We start from the raw sequence: 16,757 nt of genomic DNA on the forward strand, positions 1-16,757 counted from the left end.
ATAAGTATTGTTCTTCTTTACTTAAATTATTTGGTGGAATTCCCAGAACAAAGATCCGGGGATTCCAATCAATATCAGTATGCAAGATATTTGAAATTTCCTCTCTAATTCCTTCCCAGAATTTCTTTATCTTTGGGCAATCCCAAAAGACATGAGTCTGATCTCCAACTATTCCGCACTGCCTCCAGCACAAGTTTGAATTAGTTTAATCAAATTTGGAAATAATGTACGGAGTTTTAAAATATCTAACGATTATTTTCCAGTAAATTTCTTTCCATGTTGGACTGTTAGTCAGTTTATCTGCTGCAGTTTTAAGTACCAGTATTGATTTGTGACAATTTAAAGTTTTTTTAAACCAGCAATTTTTATTTTTTGTAGATCTGTTCCTAATAAACCTCGTTAAACATAAAAAAATAAATAACTGAAGGAAATTTATATTCAATATTCCTGTCTAGCAAAAGGTTATACATAGACTGGTGTTTTGAGAGTGAAATGTAAACTTTTTCCTATGTATGCTGCAATAAAGTGTCACCAACCTCTACGGCTGTTGACAACTTGAATGATTGTTACTCGGATAATTAGTTTACACTTATTAAACATGTATAGCTTATTTAAATGAATGTACATTTTCTGATATATGGCATCACACAAATAAGGACCCATTTAATAAATTGGAACATTATTGAAAAGCTAACCTTTCTCAGTATCCCAGTTCAAGTGAAACATCCGATTAGTTAAAAAAAAAAAAAACTCCCTTTGCAGCTCCTGCATAAACACCATGAGCGACTTAGCTGCTACTCAATTTACGAAATGTTTAGCCAGGCCCTTTATCAAGGTGTACGGCCATGTCTTGGTTTCGAAATTAGATGGAAACGGTGCTACTCTCAGAGCTTAAGATGTTAAACAACCTATCAAAACTTTAGACATCTGCAGAATGCCCACAATGACACATTTTAAAAATACATGCAATCCTTATTAAATCTAGGTTTTGTTAGTAAGTAACCACCTCCCATAGCCCAAACTCATCTCACAGGATGTGGTTTGGTTGCTTTTAAATGTTACACGGCCAACTCTGGGGCAGCTGCTCTGCTTTCAACCAGGATGCTGGTTCATCTTTTGCCTCTTCACACATTTGGTTTCTCCTCTAAGACAACTGTGGATTGCCCAATATCATGGGTTTGACGCAATACCGTCCACATACAGTGAAATCCCCGATAAAGCTGTGAAAACGTTCAAAGCAAACAGAAGAATAAAACATTAACACCTACGTCATGTTAGCAACACCTTTCAAAAAAGGATGATTGTAGATCTGACATTAACACATCCAACACTTCTTACAAAATGTTGCCCACCTTAAAAAAGAAAGGAAAGAAAATGTGTAATTTATTTAATTTTATTCTTGATTTTTATCAGAAGGTGAAGCTTATTATCTTTAAGTTATATAGAAATAAAGTGCAGTTGTTTGATTTGAACCCACAGACAGTTTTGTCCTGACCACACAGACGTGTGCCCCATCACCACCAGGTGAAGGTGAGATTGTAGAAGATGTCATAGGTCTTAAAAAGAAAGCCCCGCTCCGGATGGTGAGGCTCGATGTTCACTTTGTAGCCACGACTTTCTATGTCCATCTTTACGCAATCAAGGAGGTCTCTGGCAGACGGCCCAGCCTTCCATGGCCCAAATGTCACCACTGACTCCTTGCCCGCCTCCAGGGTGCTTTTAGCGTCACCGTAGGAACCCAAGTCCTCCTCCGTCGCCAGCACAGCGATGAGGATGGTGGAGCGGCGTGCAGCCACAGCCTCCGCTCTGGCAATACGGATCAGAACCTGAAAGAGGATTAGACCTGTTCAAAGGGTTTTTTGCTAATGAGTTATTAATGTTGGGTTTATTTAATTACGCAGACATAAATGTGTTTTATTCTAGATCCTAATTTTTACCTGTATCCAAAAAATCATAAAAATAAGTAATACAATTTTAAAAAATTGTCTTTCTAAATAAAATTAATTCAAACCTAAGAATTCCTCCTCCTTTTTTCTGTCAATGACTCAAACAACAGCGCATACTTTAATGCACTTTAGGTAGAATGAAAATTAGATAAAAAATTGAATCTACTCAGTAGTACTACAGTTAATAAAGACAGCGCAGCTGACCTTTTCATTTTTTTTTTCAAGCAGACACCTTAAGGATTATAGACAAAAACTGCCTATTTTATCATTTCCCACTACCACAGAAACCTCAATCACAGACCACAGTGCTGACAGCAGTCTGATTTACTAAAAAACAAAAGATTCTTCCTAAAATGTAAAGAAACTTATTGGCTCTTTTATTTGGAGGGAACAAGCTTCTGTCTTGCAGCTCTACCCCTCAGTCCATTAAAAGTATTTGAACATCCTGCTATTTTGCAATTTCTCCCACTTAGAAATCATGGAGGGGTCTGAAATTGTCATCATAGGTGGATGTCCACTGTGAGAGAATCTAAAAAATAAAAATCCCATAATCACAATAGATACATTTTTAACTATTTATTTTTATGATACAGCTGCAAAACGTTATTTGAACACCTGTCTATCAGCTAGAATTCTGACCCTCAAAGACCTGTTAGCCTGCCTTCAAAATGTCCACCTCCACTCTACTTACTAATCCTAAATCAGATGCACCTGTTTGAGGTCGTTAGCTGCATAAAGACACCTGTCTACCTGATACAATCAGTAAGAACCCAACTGCTAACATGGCCAAGACCAAAGAGCTGTCTAAAGACACACAAATTTGTACACCTCCACACAGTGCAAGTTCTCTTACACGTCCTTGGAGGACGCACCCTTTGAAATTGAACACACTTATAGATTTATATTGATCACTGGTAGGTCACAGGTGACTTTGTTGATACTCATTTTCGACCTGAGCAAGAGTGATCATTCAGTGCTTGAAGCACCACCTCTGGCGGTCAGTAGGGATGAAATAGAACCACTAATTAATAGTATCCATCTGACCTCAATGTTTTCTTGGTAGTGCCGGACCTTGGAGAGGAACTGCTGCCGTCCCACCAGCTCTCCAAACAGCTCAGGCGTCTCCTCCAGTCGTTTGATAAGTGGTTTGATTTTGTAGTGGACAGCCTCTTTGTAAACTTCACGGATGTTCTCCGTTGGCAGCTTCTCCGACCTCAGGAACTCCAGAACGGCTCCAAAGTGGGAACCGTCACGGTCAATGAAGAAGCGTCCCTGTCCATCTGTGCTGACTTTGGGGTGACTGCTGAACAGCTCAGCCAACTTGGAGTCTGGGTGTTTCCTCAGCGTGCTCAGTGTGGTGCTAAACAGGTAGCCCCCAACATTCAAGTGAACGACAGGAGAGGGCTGATGAGAGGAGAGTGATGTTAACAACCACAAACAGACAAAAGATTTTTAAAGAATATAATGTTGACATTTAATTTTTTTTTTTATTTATATCTACATAAAGATATTTCTCACAGGTGTTGACTGTAAAACCATTATTAATGACATTAAAAGAAATTATTTCGTCTTTTAAGGTTCTACAACATGAAAACCACAAAAAAAACCACTAATAATTTCCCATAAATCAAAATTGGAAAAATTCCTTCATTACCCAAACACATTGTTCATTGATCAACACGGATTGACGATTGTGGATTTCAGAAGGAAGAGGAAAGTTGAACACTATTAACATCATGGGGGAAGAAGTGGAGAAGGTGGAGGATTTTAATAAATTACCACAACTATGCAGACCTCACACAACTGTACATTACAAGGTTACAGGTGGCTATGAACCTACTGAAGCCCTGGCTAAATGCAGAGAAGAAATAAAAGCATGGAAGTGACAAACATTTCTTCAGCTGAACAGTAAAACAAATTGAGAAATATTTTTTGGAAAATAGAGTGTTCAAAAGTTTGCGCACAGCTTCTCTTAATACAGCAATAAACCACCAATTAGGCTCTAAATCTGGGTGTAGGGATGGACTCAGATCTGAGCCTTCAGAGTCTCATATAGAGATAAACAAAGTCGTCCTTCTATCAGCATTCTGGGATATATCTGCCTCTTCTGAGGATTTCTTTTCTTCTCATATACTTCATGGACACCTTATCTCTTACGACCCTCTGCCATTTTGAAAGAACCAGGGTAACAAAGGCGAGCTTCAATGACTGAAACCGTAGCTCACGACACATGCAGCTGAAAGTGTGCATGCACAGAAAAAGATAGCACTTAGATTCGCCTAACGTAAACATATGACCAGAATGATTGACAATTAGGAGGACCACTTATTTAGATGATGTTTCAGGATGCTGCTGCCAGCATACTCACTAAAACACATCACCCCAGTGCTGAAATCGCTACACTGAATTCCTGTCTCTCAAATAGTAGATGTTCAAATGCTTCTGCTGTCTTTTAAACTGCTGCATGGCTTAACTCCAAAATACAAAGCAAATTGTGTTGTCAGTGGATCAACCACCCAGACCTCTCAGATCGTCTGGCTTAAGTCTATTCTGCACACCCAGAGCCAAAACTAAACATGGAAAGCAGTTTTTAGTTCTTTTGATCCGATACTCTAAAACAAAATACCAGAAATTTTAAAAGCGGTAAATTGCTAAAAATCCAGATTAAAAACCCATCTGTTTAGAGTGTACTAAACATTATTAGTTAAACTTCTTTTATCTTAACATCAATACATTTTTTATTATCTTGCAATGTATTTTCGTATTCTATATGTCCTATTATTTACATAGCTTCTAATTGTCTTGCTACTGAAATGTGTTAGATAACTTGCTTGCCTTTTAAAGTCTGCTGTGAGGAGTGTTATCTTTTCTGCCTGAAAAAAAATGGAGGGCCATGGCATATATTAAATATAAATAATAAAAAATAATCTTAAACTTTATGGCAAATAAAATTAACATCTAAGTGTATGTATGCTAATTTCTTTAAGAGTAGGGAAAGCTGAATACAGTGAACGTAAGGTGTTCACTGTGTTTATCAGAGACACTTAGTTGTCAGCTGTTTTTGCAAGTGGTGATCAATGATGATATGGGATTTCTTTAAAGCCATTTGACCTCTAAAGTTATGAACAAAACAAACTCTCAAAGTTACATTATTAAAGGACTTAAACAATCCTGTTAAAGACCTTTTATGAGATTTAAGCCAGTGCAACTTAGTTATAAGAAAGGTTGTTGTCACACTTTCAAAAAAAAAAAAAGAGAGAGAGAATCCCCATGAACCAGGAGTGAAGGATGATCCTCAGCACATTTAAATTTGAGGTGAAAATGAACCAATGAAGCCATCTTATTTAATCAACTGGGGCGTTTTGGTCATCTCTTTTTTTAACTTTAAGATCATCAGTCAGATCTGATTTCAAGAGAGAAACCAACCTGAAATGTAGACCTTATCTTTCTGTTCAGCTATTAGAACGACTCAGTAAATCATCTGAAATTTGTTTTATTTAGAGTAGAATTATGGACCCATTAAAATAGTCATTTTGCTCAAACAAACATGCGGATCTGATCTCAGCCACTTTTTGCTCTAACAGGGGAAATGTTCCCTCAACTTACAGAAATAACCTAAAAACCAAAGAAATGGGTTTATTTTCTTACTGATATCGCAGATGAAGCCTGTTTTCCACTTGATTTGTAGTCCGGTAGACTCATCTTGTGACTCTGAACGTCCGATCCAGGTGGGACCAAGTAGCTGGAACAGGTAGAACCAAGGGGGCGTGGCCTAACCCGGATCCATAAACAAACTATGGTGCGCTATAGAGATGTCTCACTCCGCGATATTTTCCCTATTTTTAAACTGATCTTATGAGTATCAGCCCATACATAGGAAATTTTTAATTTTAACAGTAAAAGAAACCATGACAGAAATATGATTTAATAATAGGTGTGAATAAATATTGTAACGTGTTACATCTGTTACATGTAACAAATATTGTGTATACAAAATGACATTTCACTTATTTAATATCGACAAGTTAAAAACAATTACCAATAACATTTGTTTAAAATCTATAATTGTGTTGCTTTTCTATCTGGAGTTTAAAGAGCAAACAGAATACAGTTTAAAAGTGACCATAACAATGGAGAATACCAGAAAATGTAATATTTTTCATTGTCTTTTTTTTTCTCCTTCAGGAAATGTTGATCCAGGAGATGCTTCGTTGGTGTAGCCTCTAGGTCCTGAAGGGGGGCGGGAGAGAGGCAGTGTCAAGAGGGTCTCTGGGCCTTGTTGATAAGGCTGGTAGCGGATGGGAAGAATCTGTTCTTGTTCTGAGAGGTTTTAGGGTGCGTTGGACAGCAGCCTCCTGCCAGAGGGAAGTGTCTGAAATAGTTTGTGGCTGTGGTGCAAGGGATCAGCAACAATATTCCCTGCACACCTCAGACACCTAGAGGTGTGCAAATCCTGAGCTTTAAAACCCACCAGTCTGACCAATAGTCGAAAATATCCTACATGCCATCAACTTCCTCTTTAAACTCTTAATATCACTCACACTGAAAATAATTGAACTGAATGCATCTATAATTTAGATTATTTTCTTAGAAATGTTTGATTACTGAACACATTTATCTCTGCAGTAAAAAGAAAAAAAAAAAGATTCACTCTCAATATCTTAAAATCTTCTAACTCTGATAAAGGAGCCACCTGAAGCAGAGTGACCATCTCAACTCTGTCTTACTCAAACATCACATTACTTTCAACACCCACATGTTCCAGTCTAGTTTTTTCATTTTCACAAACTTATTCAGAGCAGTGCAGCTCTACTTTGGTTAAGATTGATATATTAAAACAAAAACATTAAAGCTTCTAGACCCTTGCATTAATAAATGCAGACACCAAGTCTGCACATTACATGCAGGTTTTTAGTGCTTCGTGAAGCTTCAAGAAGTGTGTCTTAATTTTTATTGATAGAGAAGTTATAAAAGTTTGCAAATAAAGACCAAAACTCATTGTGTGTATTTTCCAGATTTTATTCTTTTGTACACAAAAACACCAGGGTCTTCAATCCATCCAGTACGAAGGACAAAAACCTGCAAAACAAAATCAGGGTTAAAATTTTTGCAAATTTTTGTGTCAAACTAATAATCATAATCTAGCCGAGAAAAAAAAAAAAAGATATTTTTATTTTTCCAACATGATTGGATGGAAATGCTTTGGTTTTGGCTGAATTTTTGAATATGTTTTGTGTCAAATCAACCCTTCTCAGACAAATGCCTCGATGTCTTCAACTAATGATCCCACCGGTCTGACTGACTGGAGCAGAGCCACAAAACGTGAAACTGAACCAGTCAAAACCAGAACCAGTATGAGACCTGGTCAGACTCGTCATCGTGTCATCAAAGAAGGAACACAGAGAATACCCAAAATAAAAACATCTGTGAATGCTTTTCATCTAAACTGTTCCATCCAACCCCATGTTCAGAAATTTACCCCTGCTGTGTTACTTGAAGCACTAATTTCTTACTGTAGTGTGAGCCAATAAGTTGTTGGTGCATCAGTAAAGTAATAAATAAAAGTGCAATTATAGATGCACCAATCAGACCTTTCTTGCTCTCATTTGCTGTTTTATGTAAAGTCTGAATTCTAGCGTTTTCTATTCAGAAGGAAAGACATGCAAGCAATGGGCTATATGCCCAACTCCACTACTTAATAAGCCTCAGCTAGCATGTTTGTTCCCTCTCGTTCATCACAGGACAGACTGATTAATCCAGGTGTGTCAGAAATCAGTAACTATGACGACATTGGCCAGACACACCTGATTAATCAGTATGTCCAGTAATTAAAGGAAATAATGACATTCAGGAAGTAGTGGAGTGGGGCATATAGCTCCTTATTTGAAAGATGTAAGAGTTTTGAATTTGACAGATAAATTACAAAATTCTCTTTTAATGTCCTTGAATTTATTTATTTATTTTTTTAAAGTTAATCACTTAACACTTTTGGTTGATGTGTGTACAATCTAAAAGAACATCATGAGAGCCCTTTGTTTGGATGTGCTTAATGAATAGTAGCCAAAGTTCATCTCATAAAGCAGAACTGTAACTTTTAGCCACTAGGAGGCAGTAGAGTAGTAAAGCATCTCCCTCTATTTTGGAATCAGATAAGGATCTCTTAGGGCCAGCAGATAGTTGGGGTTCAGTAAATTCAAAGCCACATCAGCCCCTCTAAAATATGCCTAATAGGGTTGCCTAATAAGGTTAGCTTAGCTGTTGAGATTAGAGCAGCCATATTTCTACTGCCTGTAAATGTATTAAATGTGACAGTTATTGTAACTCTCAGCCTTTCTCAGCCACATGGCCAGAACCACCATCACTGACTTAAAAGCCCCCGTCACACCTTGACGATTTAGACCAGCGTTTAACTGAAGTATGGAAAATCGGCATATGTCGGATAAGTTATGTTTTGTTTAAGTTATGAGCTGAAACATGCTGGCACGTGTTGACATGGCAAATACATAGGGAAATTTTGAGCATTGCATATGCCAGCGTATGCCGTACGTCGGGCATAAGTTACAGGTAAGTTATCTCATCCCTGACATACGTTAAGTGCAAGTTGTGGCGTCCAGCTTATCCATATCCATGAGTAACTTCTCCTGCAGACTGCATCCCCATCATAGGGTGAGAGAGAAGGTGAATGTGATGGATCCCCCATGCGTTCACGGCCACGACCAACAAACTTCCTAGCAGACATGATGCTGAATCTGCTGCGACTGCAAACCTTTTCCTTTTTTTAATTAATTTTTTGGGGGGCGGGAGGTATCATCATTGCTCCCGTCAGGAACAGCGATGTGCCTGAGGGGAGCAGCTTTAACTGATGCTGCGTAATGCCCATGAAACGATGCACATGCATAATTTCATTTGCAGTACACTGCTGTATGTTATGCATAAGTAAGGCTGTCAGACAAATTCTGGTCTTGTTATGAATATGCTATGGATGCGCTCAAAATTGTAAAAAAAATACAGCATCTCCAGCTTCAACTTTAGTTTCATGCACCCGCTTAATAGAGACCTCCGGCATATTACGACATTCTGGGACTTCGGGCACATGCTGCCTAAATCGGCATGGTGTGACAGGGCCCTAAAGCACAGAATCAAAGTTATTTTCTCATGACTTTTACTTAAGACCCAGGAAGTATGCATAAATGTTTATGGCTACAGCTGTTTGTTTCTACTTCCATAGTGCATAAGAACACAGACTACCACTAAATGGTTTAGAAATGTGACAAACGCTGTAAAAGGGGCCCCTGCAGTGTCTTACCCATTTATGCGGTAGGTACGGGTACTCCCTGGGGCATGACGGGCACCTCTGGCTTGGCTCCCTTCTGCTCTGATGTGGGTGTGGTGGGAACATTCTCCTCCTTTGGCTCCACAATGCTGACATGGTCAGGCAGGGGCTTCTTGGGGCCAATCTTACCGCTGGGGTCCCAGGGCAGCATGATCTTCACCTTAATTCCCAGCACACCTGAGTATGGCAGAAAAGCCACAACATTCAGAGATTTAGCAAAGCAGTACTTCTGCTGACTGACATACAACTATGGAGTAATTTTGATCATTATTTTAGTTCAGCAGTCTCAGGACTTGATAGAATGGGAGGGTACTCACCCTGCCTCAGCAGCACATGGCGAACTGCTGTGTCAACATAGTAGTTGACGGGGTCTCCACTGTGGATCATCAGGCCATCCACAAACTTCATGGACTTGGCCCTCTGACCCCTCAGCTTGCCAGACACCACCACCTCGCAGCCCTTGGCCCCGCTCTCCATGATAAATCTCAGAACACCATAGCAGGCCCTGGACATTTAAAGCAGATAAAACTTAATCGCTAAACAACACGTGTGCTTAAAAATAAATACATCTGTTTAAAACCGACTGCACAGACATATGATGCAAAGTAATCACAAAAATTAAGTGTCAAGAACTTTTTATTAAAGCCCTTTAGGCTTCAGTATCAGCAAAATTTCAACCCTTCTCAGACAAATGCCTCAATGTCTTCAAGCGAAGGGGCCTCGCTGTCCTGATGAACTGGAGCAGAACCACAGAACGTGAATCTGAACCAGCCACCAAAACGAGACAGAGACCCGTTCCGACTCGTCATCGTATCATCACCGAAGGGGCACTTAATTAGGCATAGCAAACATTTCACCTTTATATCAAACCTTCTAGGATTTACTGGAGTTATGTGCAGAAATACCTACATTTCCACAGAAGCCTCCAAAACAAGATTGTCAAACTGGTTCCAGAAAGGGCCGTGTGGCTGCACGTTTTCTTTCCAACCAAGCAATGGCACACCAGACTCCAGTCATCTCATTAAATCAGTCCAATCTGAACATGATGAGTTGATGAGATGACTGAAGTCTGGTGTGCTATTGTTTGGTTGGAAAGAAAACCACACGGCCCTTTCTGGAATTAGCTTGACACCAACCACTGCAACATGCACAGCTTTATCCTCCACATGTCTAAGTTTTTCTGCAAGCAGACCCAACTTTACAGAGCTGCCAGAAATGCCAGTTTACAGTAATCCAATTAGTTCTATCTGGAAGAATTTCAGTTAATCTTGAACTGTGCAGCCCTTAACTGTGTTGAGTGAAATAAAAGTGTTTGACACTGACTTTCTGACTAGGGGTACATTAACAGCTTCTCTTTCCACACTCATTTTTATAAAGAGAAATTAGCATTCAAATCAGCATCTCCAGCTTCAACTTTAATTTCCTGCGCCCCAATAGAGACCACCAAATATCAGGGTTGGGGGTTCTTTAAGCGCTGCTGTTCTAGCACGTTACATTACAGCACTGCTTACCTTCGTACGGCCAGGCCTCCCAGCAGCTTGTAGCGCAGAGACTCAGCCTGGGCGATGGCACAAAGACCACGAGTGGCAACTTTTTCAGCATACAACTAAAAAAAGAAAAACATTTCAAACTTAAGCATCTACAGTAAACAGGATAAAAGACATAAAAGGAAGTTTGCAGCAGTGAAATTGAACAGCTGTAGCCTTTATGTTTATAATATACATGGAGCTCTGATTTCAACCCTTCTCAGACAAATGCCTCTGTGTCTTCACGTTAAAAGGAACCCTGAATCTGAAGAACTGGAGCAAAACCACAGAACGTGATCATGAACCGGTCACCTTCAGAACCAGAGAAGTTCCTACTCCGTCTCGTCATCGAATCATCACAGAAGGGGAATCAGACTTTGCATAAACAAAGTAAAACAACTCTTAAGATTTTGATTGGTGCAAAACATTTCCATCATAAATAATCAACTTTATATCAATAATGTTTCAATGAAATCAGTCTCAACAACAATAAATGTTGAATTTATTTTGTCTCTTGAGGCTGAATTTTGAAAAGAAAATGTGGTTGTTTGATTGCAGGCTGTAGTGGGTAACCTACCTCCACACTGCCCTCAGGGAAGCCAAACCTCTTCTGGACCACAGCAGTCAGCTCTCTGATGCGACGGCCCTTCTCTCCCAAAACATTCTGGGTCCTGCAGAGAGAAAGATACACTGAGCTGTGCAGAAATGTGGACAAAACAGAGGTGACACACGGAGAAACATCTCTGATGCATCTGCTCAAACATATCCTAGACACAGATGGATTAAAATACAACCCACTTTCCCTCTTCAGTCCTGCTCAGCAGAATAGATTTTAAGACATAATGGAAACACACATACAAAAAATAGTAATCTAATTACAGGAAACAAGTGAAAATTCATCGTAATGGCCTGAAAAGACCAAGTGTTTGATCGGCACTGACCTTGTGGCCAGGATGATGATCTCTGTCCTGGTTGGGGTCACGCGCACCTCCACACCGGAGTATCCATCCTCAGCAAGCTCACGAGTCAGGAACTCGTTCAGCTCGGCCTTGAAGATACCGTCTGCGACGAACTAAGAGGAGAATACATTCCTTTTATTTTTAAAAACAAACATTATTGGCTGCTGACCCATGAAATTATATAAATGCATTTCTGAAAGTTATAGTACAGATCAAAAGACAATTCTCTACAGACTGGAGATCCAGAGATCTATACAGCAGGGAAGCCAATATTTATAAGCACTGATATAGATGCATTGCACAATAAGTTTTCTGTATTTATCATGTAAAGCAATTTAAACAGTCTTGTTGGTAAAAAAGTGCTACACAAATCAACTTGCCATTCTTAGAATTAAACATATCAGTCATGATTCAGACTTCTAACCTACAATTTTTTAGGACACATTTGAGTATATTCTATAAAGATATAAAATTAAATGTCTAACAATATTGCAGAAACGTTGGAACACAATGAAAATAGAGTATTAATTTATTAATAGTCTGTTATAACTATCACAGGGACCTAAATTAGAGTAAGGTGAGCTGAGGATGTGCTGTTTCACGAAACCGTTGTTTTTCTCTTATCACAAGTTTAATGGCGTTATTCTACTTTCATTAATAGAAATAGTATCTGGATAGTTTCCTCATCAACCAAAATGTCAGTGTATCATTAGGTGTACAAAAGCCAACTTCAGTATTAGAAGACACTGGACGCAGTTTGACGAGCTGCCAGTTTAGCTATAAGAAAAACGTGTTTTAGAGTTATTAGGCCGTCTATCTCAATATTTTCTAAATAAAATCTGGATTATTATAAGGTTTAACTGAGGCCCCGGTAAAACAGCCATGCTAGCTATCTAAATGAGGAGGACGCACCACTGCCGAAGCATCTAGAGCAATCCTTTGCGGATCGGAGCTGTACAGGTCTAGCTGACAGCAGAACCAACAGCGAACACTTCTATCCTTCGGGATACAGCCCCATTTTATGAGAAACTCGTTATCTGGGCGAGAAAATGTGATAAAATGCCGCTAACCTTCCTCTTCTTGGAGATTTGCACCGCCATCTTCCAATGGGCCGTAGACAGGAAAGGACCCAGGAAGGATGCGGAAATGATTTTATACTCACACCGCAAACTTCCGGTGATGCTATGTTTAAGTGATTGAAGGGAAATGTAGTTTTTCTTATTGTTTTAGGCTCGTTTTATCATGAAATCTAAACAGTGTTTATTAAATAATTATTATAAATCTTTTATAATTTTATCATGAAAATGATTTAGTATATGATTTTTGTTATAGCTGTGATAAAGAACATGGTCTCTGCGTTTCTGGTAAAAGTTGTTTTATTACCCTTCACAGTCATTAATTCAGAAAGTCCTTTTCCATCATCTTCTAATGCCGATATGAAAATATTTTTTGTTTCTGTAAATATTCCCTCTTTAATTATACATAATAATGATGCTACTACTACCACTCATAATAATAATAATAATAATAATAATAATAATAATAATAATGACATTGTTGTTATTATTATTAGTCTAAACTATTCCATTATGTGGGAGAAAAATCACTTGAAATAAAATACATTATTGAAAAATTTTAACTGCAGATATTCTACACTGAAAGACAACCGAACAGCGAATTTACAAAGAACTTTCTCTAAACTTCTTTTAGGAATCCCAACAGATCAATTAAGGTTCACACACAAGCTGCCACTTTTAACTGAGTAATAAGGTGGGGTTTTTTGCCTCCTTTTTCGTTATTCTCAAAGTTCTCCACCTTATATTCTCTAACACCCTGCTTTTGTCATCTTTATGTTGAACATTTTCATTTAATCTAAGAATCCAATTTTTTTATACCTACGCACAATGTGTCGTGCGTAGGTCCAAATTCACATTTTTTATTTCGTGACGTTTCCCCCCTTTGCTATGAAGTAAATTTTTAACATTTTAATAAAAGTTTACACCTTACTTCTTGTTTTGCCACCTTCACACACTTATTTTCCCATTATTGCATGATAAATAGTTTAATCTTTTCTAAATAATGTGTATTTCACCAAGTCTCCGCTAGATGGCGGTACATCTCTGAATCTGTTTCCTATTTGGGATTCTATTAAATGACAGAGGTGTTAAATTACACTTCTATTCCATTTTTCTATCTTCCCCATTGAACCCTTTTTGATGAACAGAGAGGGTGCAAAAACTGAAATCTGGCAGTTTATTCCTGACACTATTCACTGAAACCTGACTGACTGTCCAGTATTTCACAGATAATGTGCTGATTTGCAAGGTACATAGACAACGCTGGTACACATTCTACGGTACCTCCTTTTCCTGTGTAAAGGAAAATGAGCTATCTGTACTTGTCCTGTTAGATCTCAGTGCTGCATTTGATACAGTTGGTCATATTATTATTAATATAATATTATTAATATTATTTTTTAAAAACTGAATATTTTGAAGGAATCCAAGGTATAGGTCTGTGCGTCCCTCCGTGGATATGCCTCCCCAGACCATCACTGACCCACCACCAAACCGGTCATGCGGAACGATGCTACAGGCAGCATAACATTCTCCAGACCATTTCACGTCTGTCTCATGTGCTCAGGACTAACCTGCTCACATCTGTGAAAAGCACAGGGCGCCAGTGGCGGACTTGCCAATAACGGTGTTCTGTGGCAAATGCCAGTCGTGCTCCACGGTGCCGGGCAGTGAGCACAGGGCCCACTAGAGGACATTGGGCCCTCAGGCCCCCATCGTGAAGTCTGTTTCTGATTGTTTGGTCAGAGACATTCACACCATTGGCCTGCTGGAGAACATTTTATAGGGCTCTGGCAGTGCTCCTCCTGCTCCACCAAGAAGAACCTGGTGATAAATTGAAAGATATTTAGCTGAAATATGCTTTTTGATCTGAATTAGTTATTTTATATGGGGAGATACGCAAACCAAAACATATTAAAAAAAACTCATAACCATAAGAAATAAACGTTCATTATACATTCTTTTTATTATCAGTTAGCTCATATAACAGCTTTTTGGTTCAACTTTCTAAGTTGTCATAGCTTAAAAAAAAACATTCCCTTTCATTTACTTTCCCCCATACTGCTACAAGAAAGATTGTTGAAAAAACAACTTTCCAGCATCCTAGTTTTATGTTTAAACTTTAACAGTAAACATGACAATAAGTGCAATTGGGTATACATTTAGCCCTGGAGATAATTGATGTGGACGTGTTTCCCTCAGCAGCAGGTACTGGTCTCCGGCGTCTGTTTGTCCCCACCGAGCCACACGGGTGCGCTGTTGATCTTGGTGGTCTGACCCCTGGCCTGTGTCGACACACCCTGCATGCCCCCTCCTTCACTGGCCAGCCGCTTGTGGATCTCAGAGGCCATGGTGAGGAAGGCCTTCTCCACGTTGTCAGAGCTCTTGGCACTGGTCTCAAGGAAGGGGATCTTCAGGGATAAGGCCAAATCCTGATAGTGTGGAAAATGCAAAAGTTTGTAGCTGATAAAAGCACATCAAGGTAATTTGTTAGTTTATAAAAACAACAATGAAACGGCAAAACAAAAGCATTGAGACATATGGTAACATAGATCGCTTTTCTCTTATCTTGTTTTATCTCTTATCTTATCTTATCTTTTGCCTTAAATGTTTGGTTTTAACTCTGGCCCGAAGACCATTCCATTCCACACTTATTTTTGAAAGATAATCCAGATAAAAAGAGGAAAAAATCCACTGTTTCATATATCTATCATGGCAACTATTTCCTAAAAGAAGCTAAGCGTAATATACACATGATATGTTGTGGCACTAGGGATTCAGTTCAGAACTTTATTATAACCCGAATTTTATGAGGAATCCAATGAGTTAATAGATCCTTAATCTGCTTTTAGAGGAACCATTGTGTCTGTCCTGTTTACCTGAGCTGTGGCAGCATCCACCACTTTCTTACCAACCAGGTCCGATTTGTTTCCCACCAGCAGCCTGGAGACGTTCTCACAGGCATAACGCTCTATCTCGTCCAGCCACTGCTTTACATTGTTGAAGGACTCCTGAGGAAGCAGGGGAAGCTCCACTGTTAATGTTTAAACCCTCCTATTTTACTGAAAGGATAGAGAAGATAAAACACACACTGACCTGCTCTGTGACGTCGTAAACAATGATGATACCATGTGCTCCTCTGTAATAGCTGGAGGTGATTGTTCGAAACCTCTCTTGGCCTGCAGTGTCCCACTGAGGACAAAAATAGAATGCCTTGAATGCATACCAGTTGTATTGCAAAGAGCTGCGGGAAGAGTTTGTTTTGAAAGCGTTCACTTTCTAAATCCTTTGTTTAAACAGAGCGCATGAAATGGCTTCACAGTAACTTTTCAAACTCACAATCTGCAGCTTCACTGTCTTCCCATCCATGTCGATGGTCCTGATCTTGAAGTCAACTCCAATGGTTGAGATGTAGCTCTCAGTGTAGGTGTCGTCCTGAATCGAGTGGAAGCGTTTTTATCTTCATTAATTCAGCATGCTTGGGATCTTTTTCCTTTTCCAATAAAAATAAGCGGTCCTTACCGCAAAACGCAGCAGAAGACAAGACTTTCCAACTCCAGAGTCGCCAATTAGAAGAAGCTTAAACAGGTAATCACTAAAGAGACGGACGGGAATTAAAACGGATATGAGATTTTAGTAAATCCAGCTAATTTTGACTAGATTCTTTAAAAATAGACCCACAATAAGCTTTACCACTTATATTAACAGGTTAAAATCCACCTGCTCACATTGTCCTAAAGTTTATTACAAACTGATTTTAAACTGATTTACATGTTTAAAATTTGATGATGTAATGCAGCAGAAACCTGTCTAAACAAAGGCTATATTATTTCCATCCATCCATCCATCCATCCATCCATCCATCCATCCATCCATCCATCCATCCATCCATCCATCCATCCATCCATCCATCAATC

The 16,757-nt window shown here is 39.0% G+C and overlaps 3 protein-coding genes across 3 annotated transcripts in view; all 3 read right to left on the minus strand.

The window, feature by feature from the left end:
- Positions 1–103: 103 nt before the first annotated feature.
- Positions 104–5,689, minus strand: kctd14 (potassium channel tetramerization domain containing 14). Its single transcript, XM_015385635.1, has 3 exons — positions 5,595–5,689; positions 2,991–3,350; positions 104–1,826 (listed from the first exon to the last, which is right to left on the minus strand). The coding sequence occupies exons 1-3, from the start codon at positions 5,646–5,648 to the stop codon at positions 1,515–1,517; spliced, it is 726 nt and encodes a 241-aa protein (XP_015241121.1). The 5' UTR covers positions 5,649–5,689; the 3' UTR covers positions 104–1,514.
- Positions 5,690–6,949: 1,260 nt separating this feature from the next.
- Positions 6,950–12,916, minus strand: rps3 (ribosomal protein S3). The gene is made up of 7 exons (XM_015385672.1): positions 12,835–12,916; positions 11,747–11,877; positions 11,383–11,476; positions 10,791–10,885; positions 9,597–9,784; positions 9,253–9,456; positions 6,950–7,025 (listed from the first exon to the last, which is right to left on the minus strand). The coding sequence occupies exons 1-6, from the start codon at positions 12,862–12,864 to the stop codon at positions 9,257–9,259; spliced, it is 738 nt and encodes a 245-aa protein (XP_015241158.1). The 5' UTR covers positions 12,865–12,916; the 3' UTR covers positions 6,950–7,025; positions 9,253–9,256.
- Positions 12,917–14,748: 1,832 nt separating this feature from the next.
- LOC107091612 (ras-related protein Rab-1B-like) overlaps positions 14,749–16,757 on the minus strand; it is a 6,366-nt gene continuing 4,357 nt past the window's right edge. Inside the window, exons 3-7 of the mRNA XM_015385631.1 lie at positions 16,363–16,435; positions 16,180–16,275; positions 15,937–16,032; positions 15,720–15,851; positions 14,749–15,272 (exon numbers count right to left, since the gene is read on the minus strand). Of these exons, the coding sequence (XP_015241117.1) occupies positions 15,039–15,272; positions 15,720–15,851; positions 15,937–16,032; positions 16,180–16,275; positions 16,363–16,435 (631 nt within the window). The 3' untranslated portion in view covers positions 14,749–15,038. The remainder of the gene's footprint in view (positions 15,273–15,719; positions 15,852–15,936; positions 16,033–16,179; positions 16,276–16,362; positions 16,436–16,757) is intronic.

Source organism: Cyprinodon variegatus, unplaced genomic scaffold, assembly GCF_000732505.1.
Source record: "Cyprinodon variegatus isolate N-32 unplaced genomic scaffold, C_variegatus-1.0 Scaffold345, whole genome shotgun sequence".
Taxonomy (NCBI): Eukaryota; Metazoa; Chordata; class Actinopteri; order Cyprinodontiformes; family Cyprinodontidae; genus Cyprinodon; species Cyprinodon variegatus.

Bases quoted from the DNA above. Each gene is read 5' to 3' on its own strand.
- kctd14 (XM_015385635.1), bottom strand. From the start codon at position 5,648: ATGAGTCTACCGGACTACAAATCAAGTGGAAAACAGGCTTCATCTGCG. The intron at 3,351-5,594 runs GTAAGAAAATAA...TCCTCTCATCAG, and splicing joins AGGCTTCATCTGCGATATCA to CCCTCTCCTGTCGTTCACTT. The intron at 1,827-2,990 runs GTCAGATGGATA...ATCCTCTTTCAG, and splicing joins ACTACCAAGAAAACATTGAG to GTTCTGATCCGTATTGCCAG.
- rps3 (XM_015385672.1), bottom strand. From the start codon at position 12,864: ATGGCGGTGCAAATCTCCAAGAAGAGGAAG. The intron at 11,878-12,834 runs GTTAGCGGCATT...TTCTCCTCTTAG, and splicing joins AAATCTCCAAGAAGAGGAAG to TTCGTCGCAGACGGTATCTT. The intron at 10,886-11,382 runs GTAGGTTACCCA...TTCTTTTTTTAG, and splicing joins TCCCTGAGGGCAGTGTGGAG to TTGTATGCTGAAAAAGTTGC.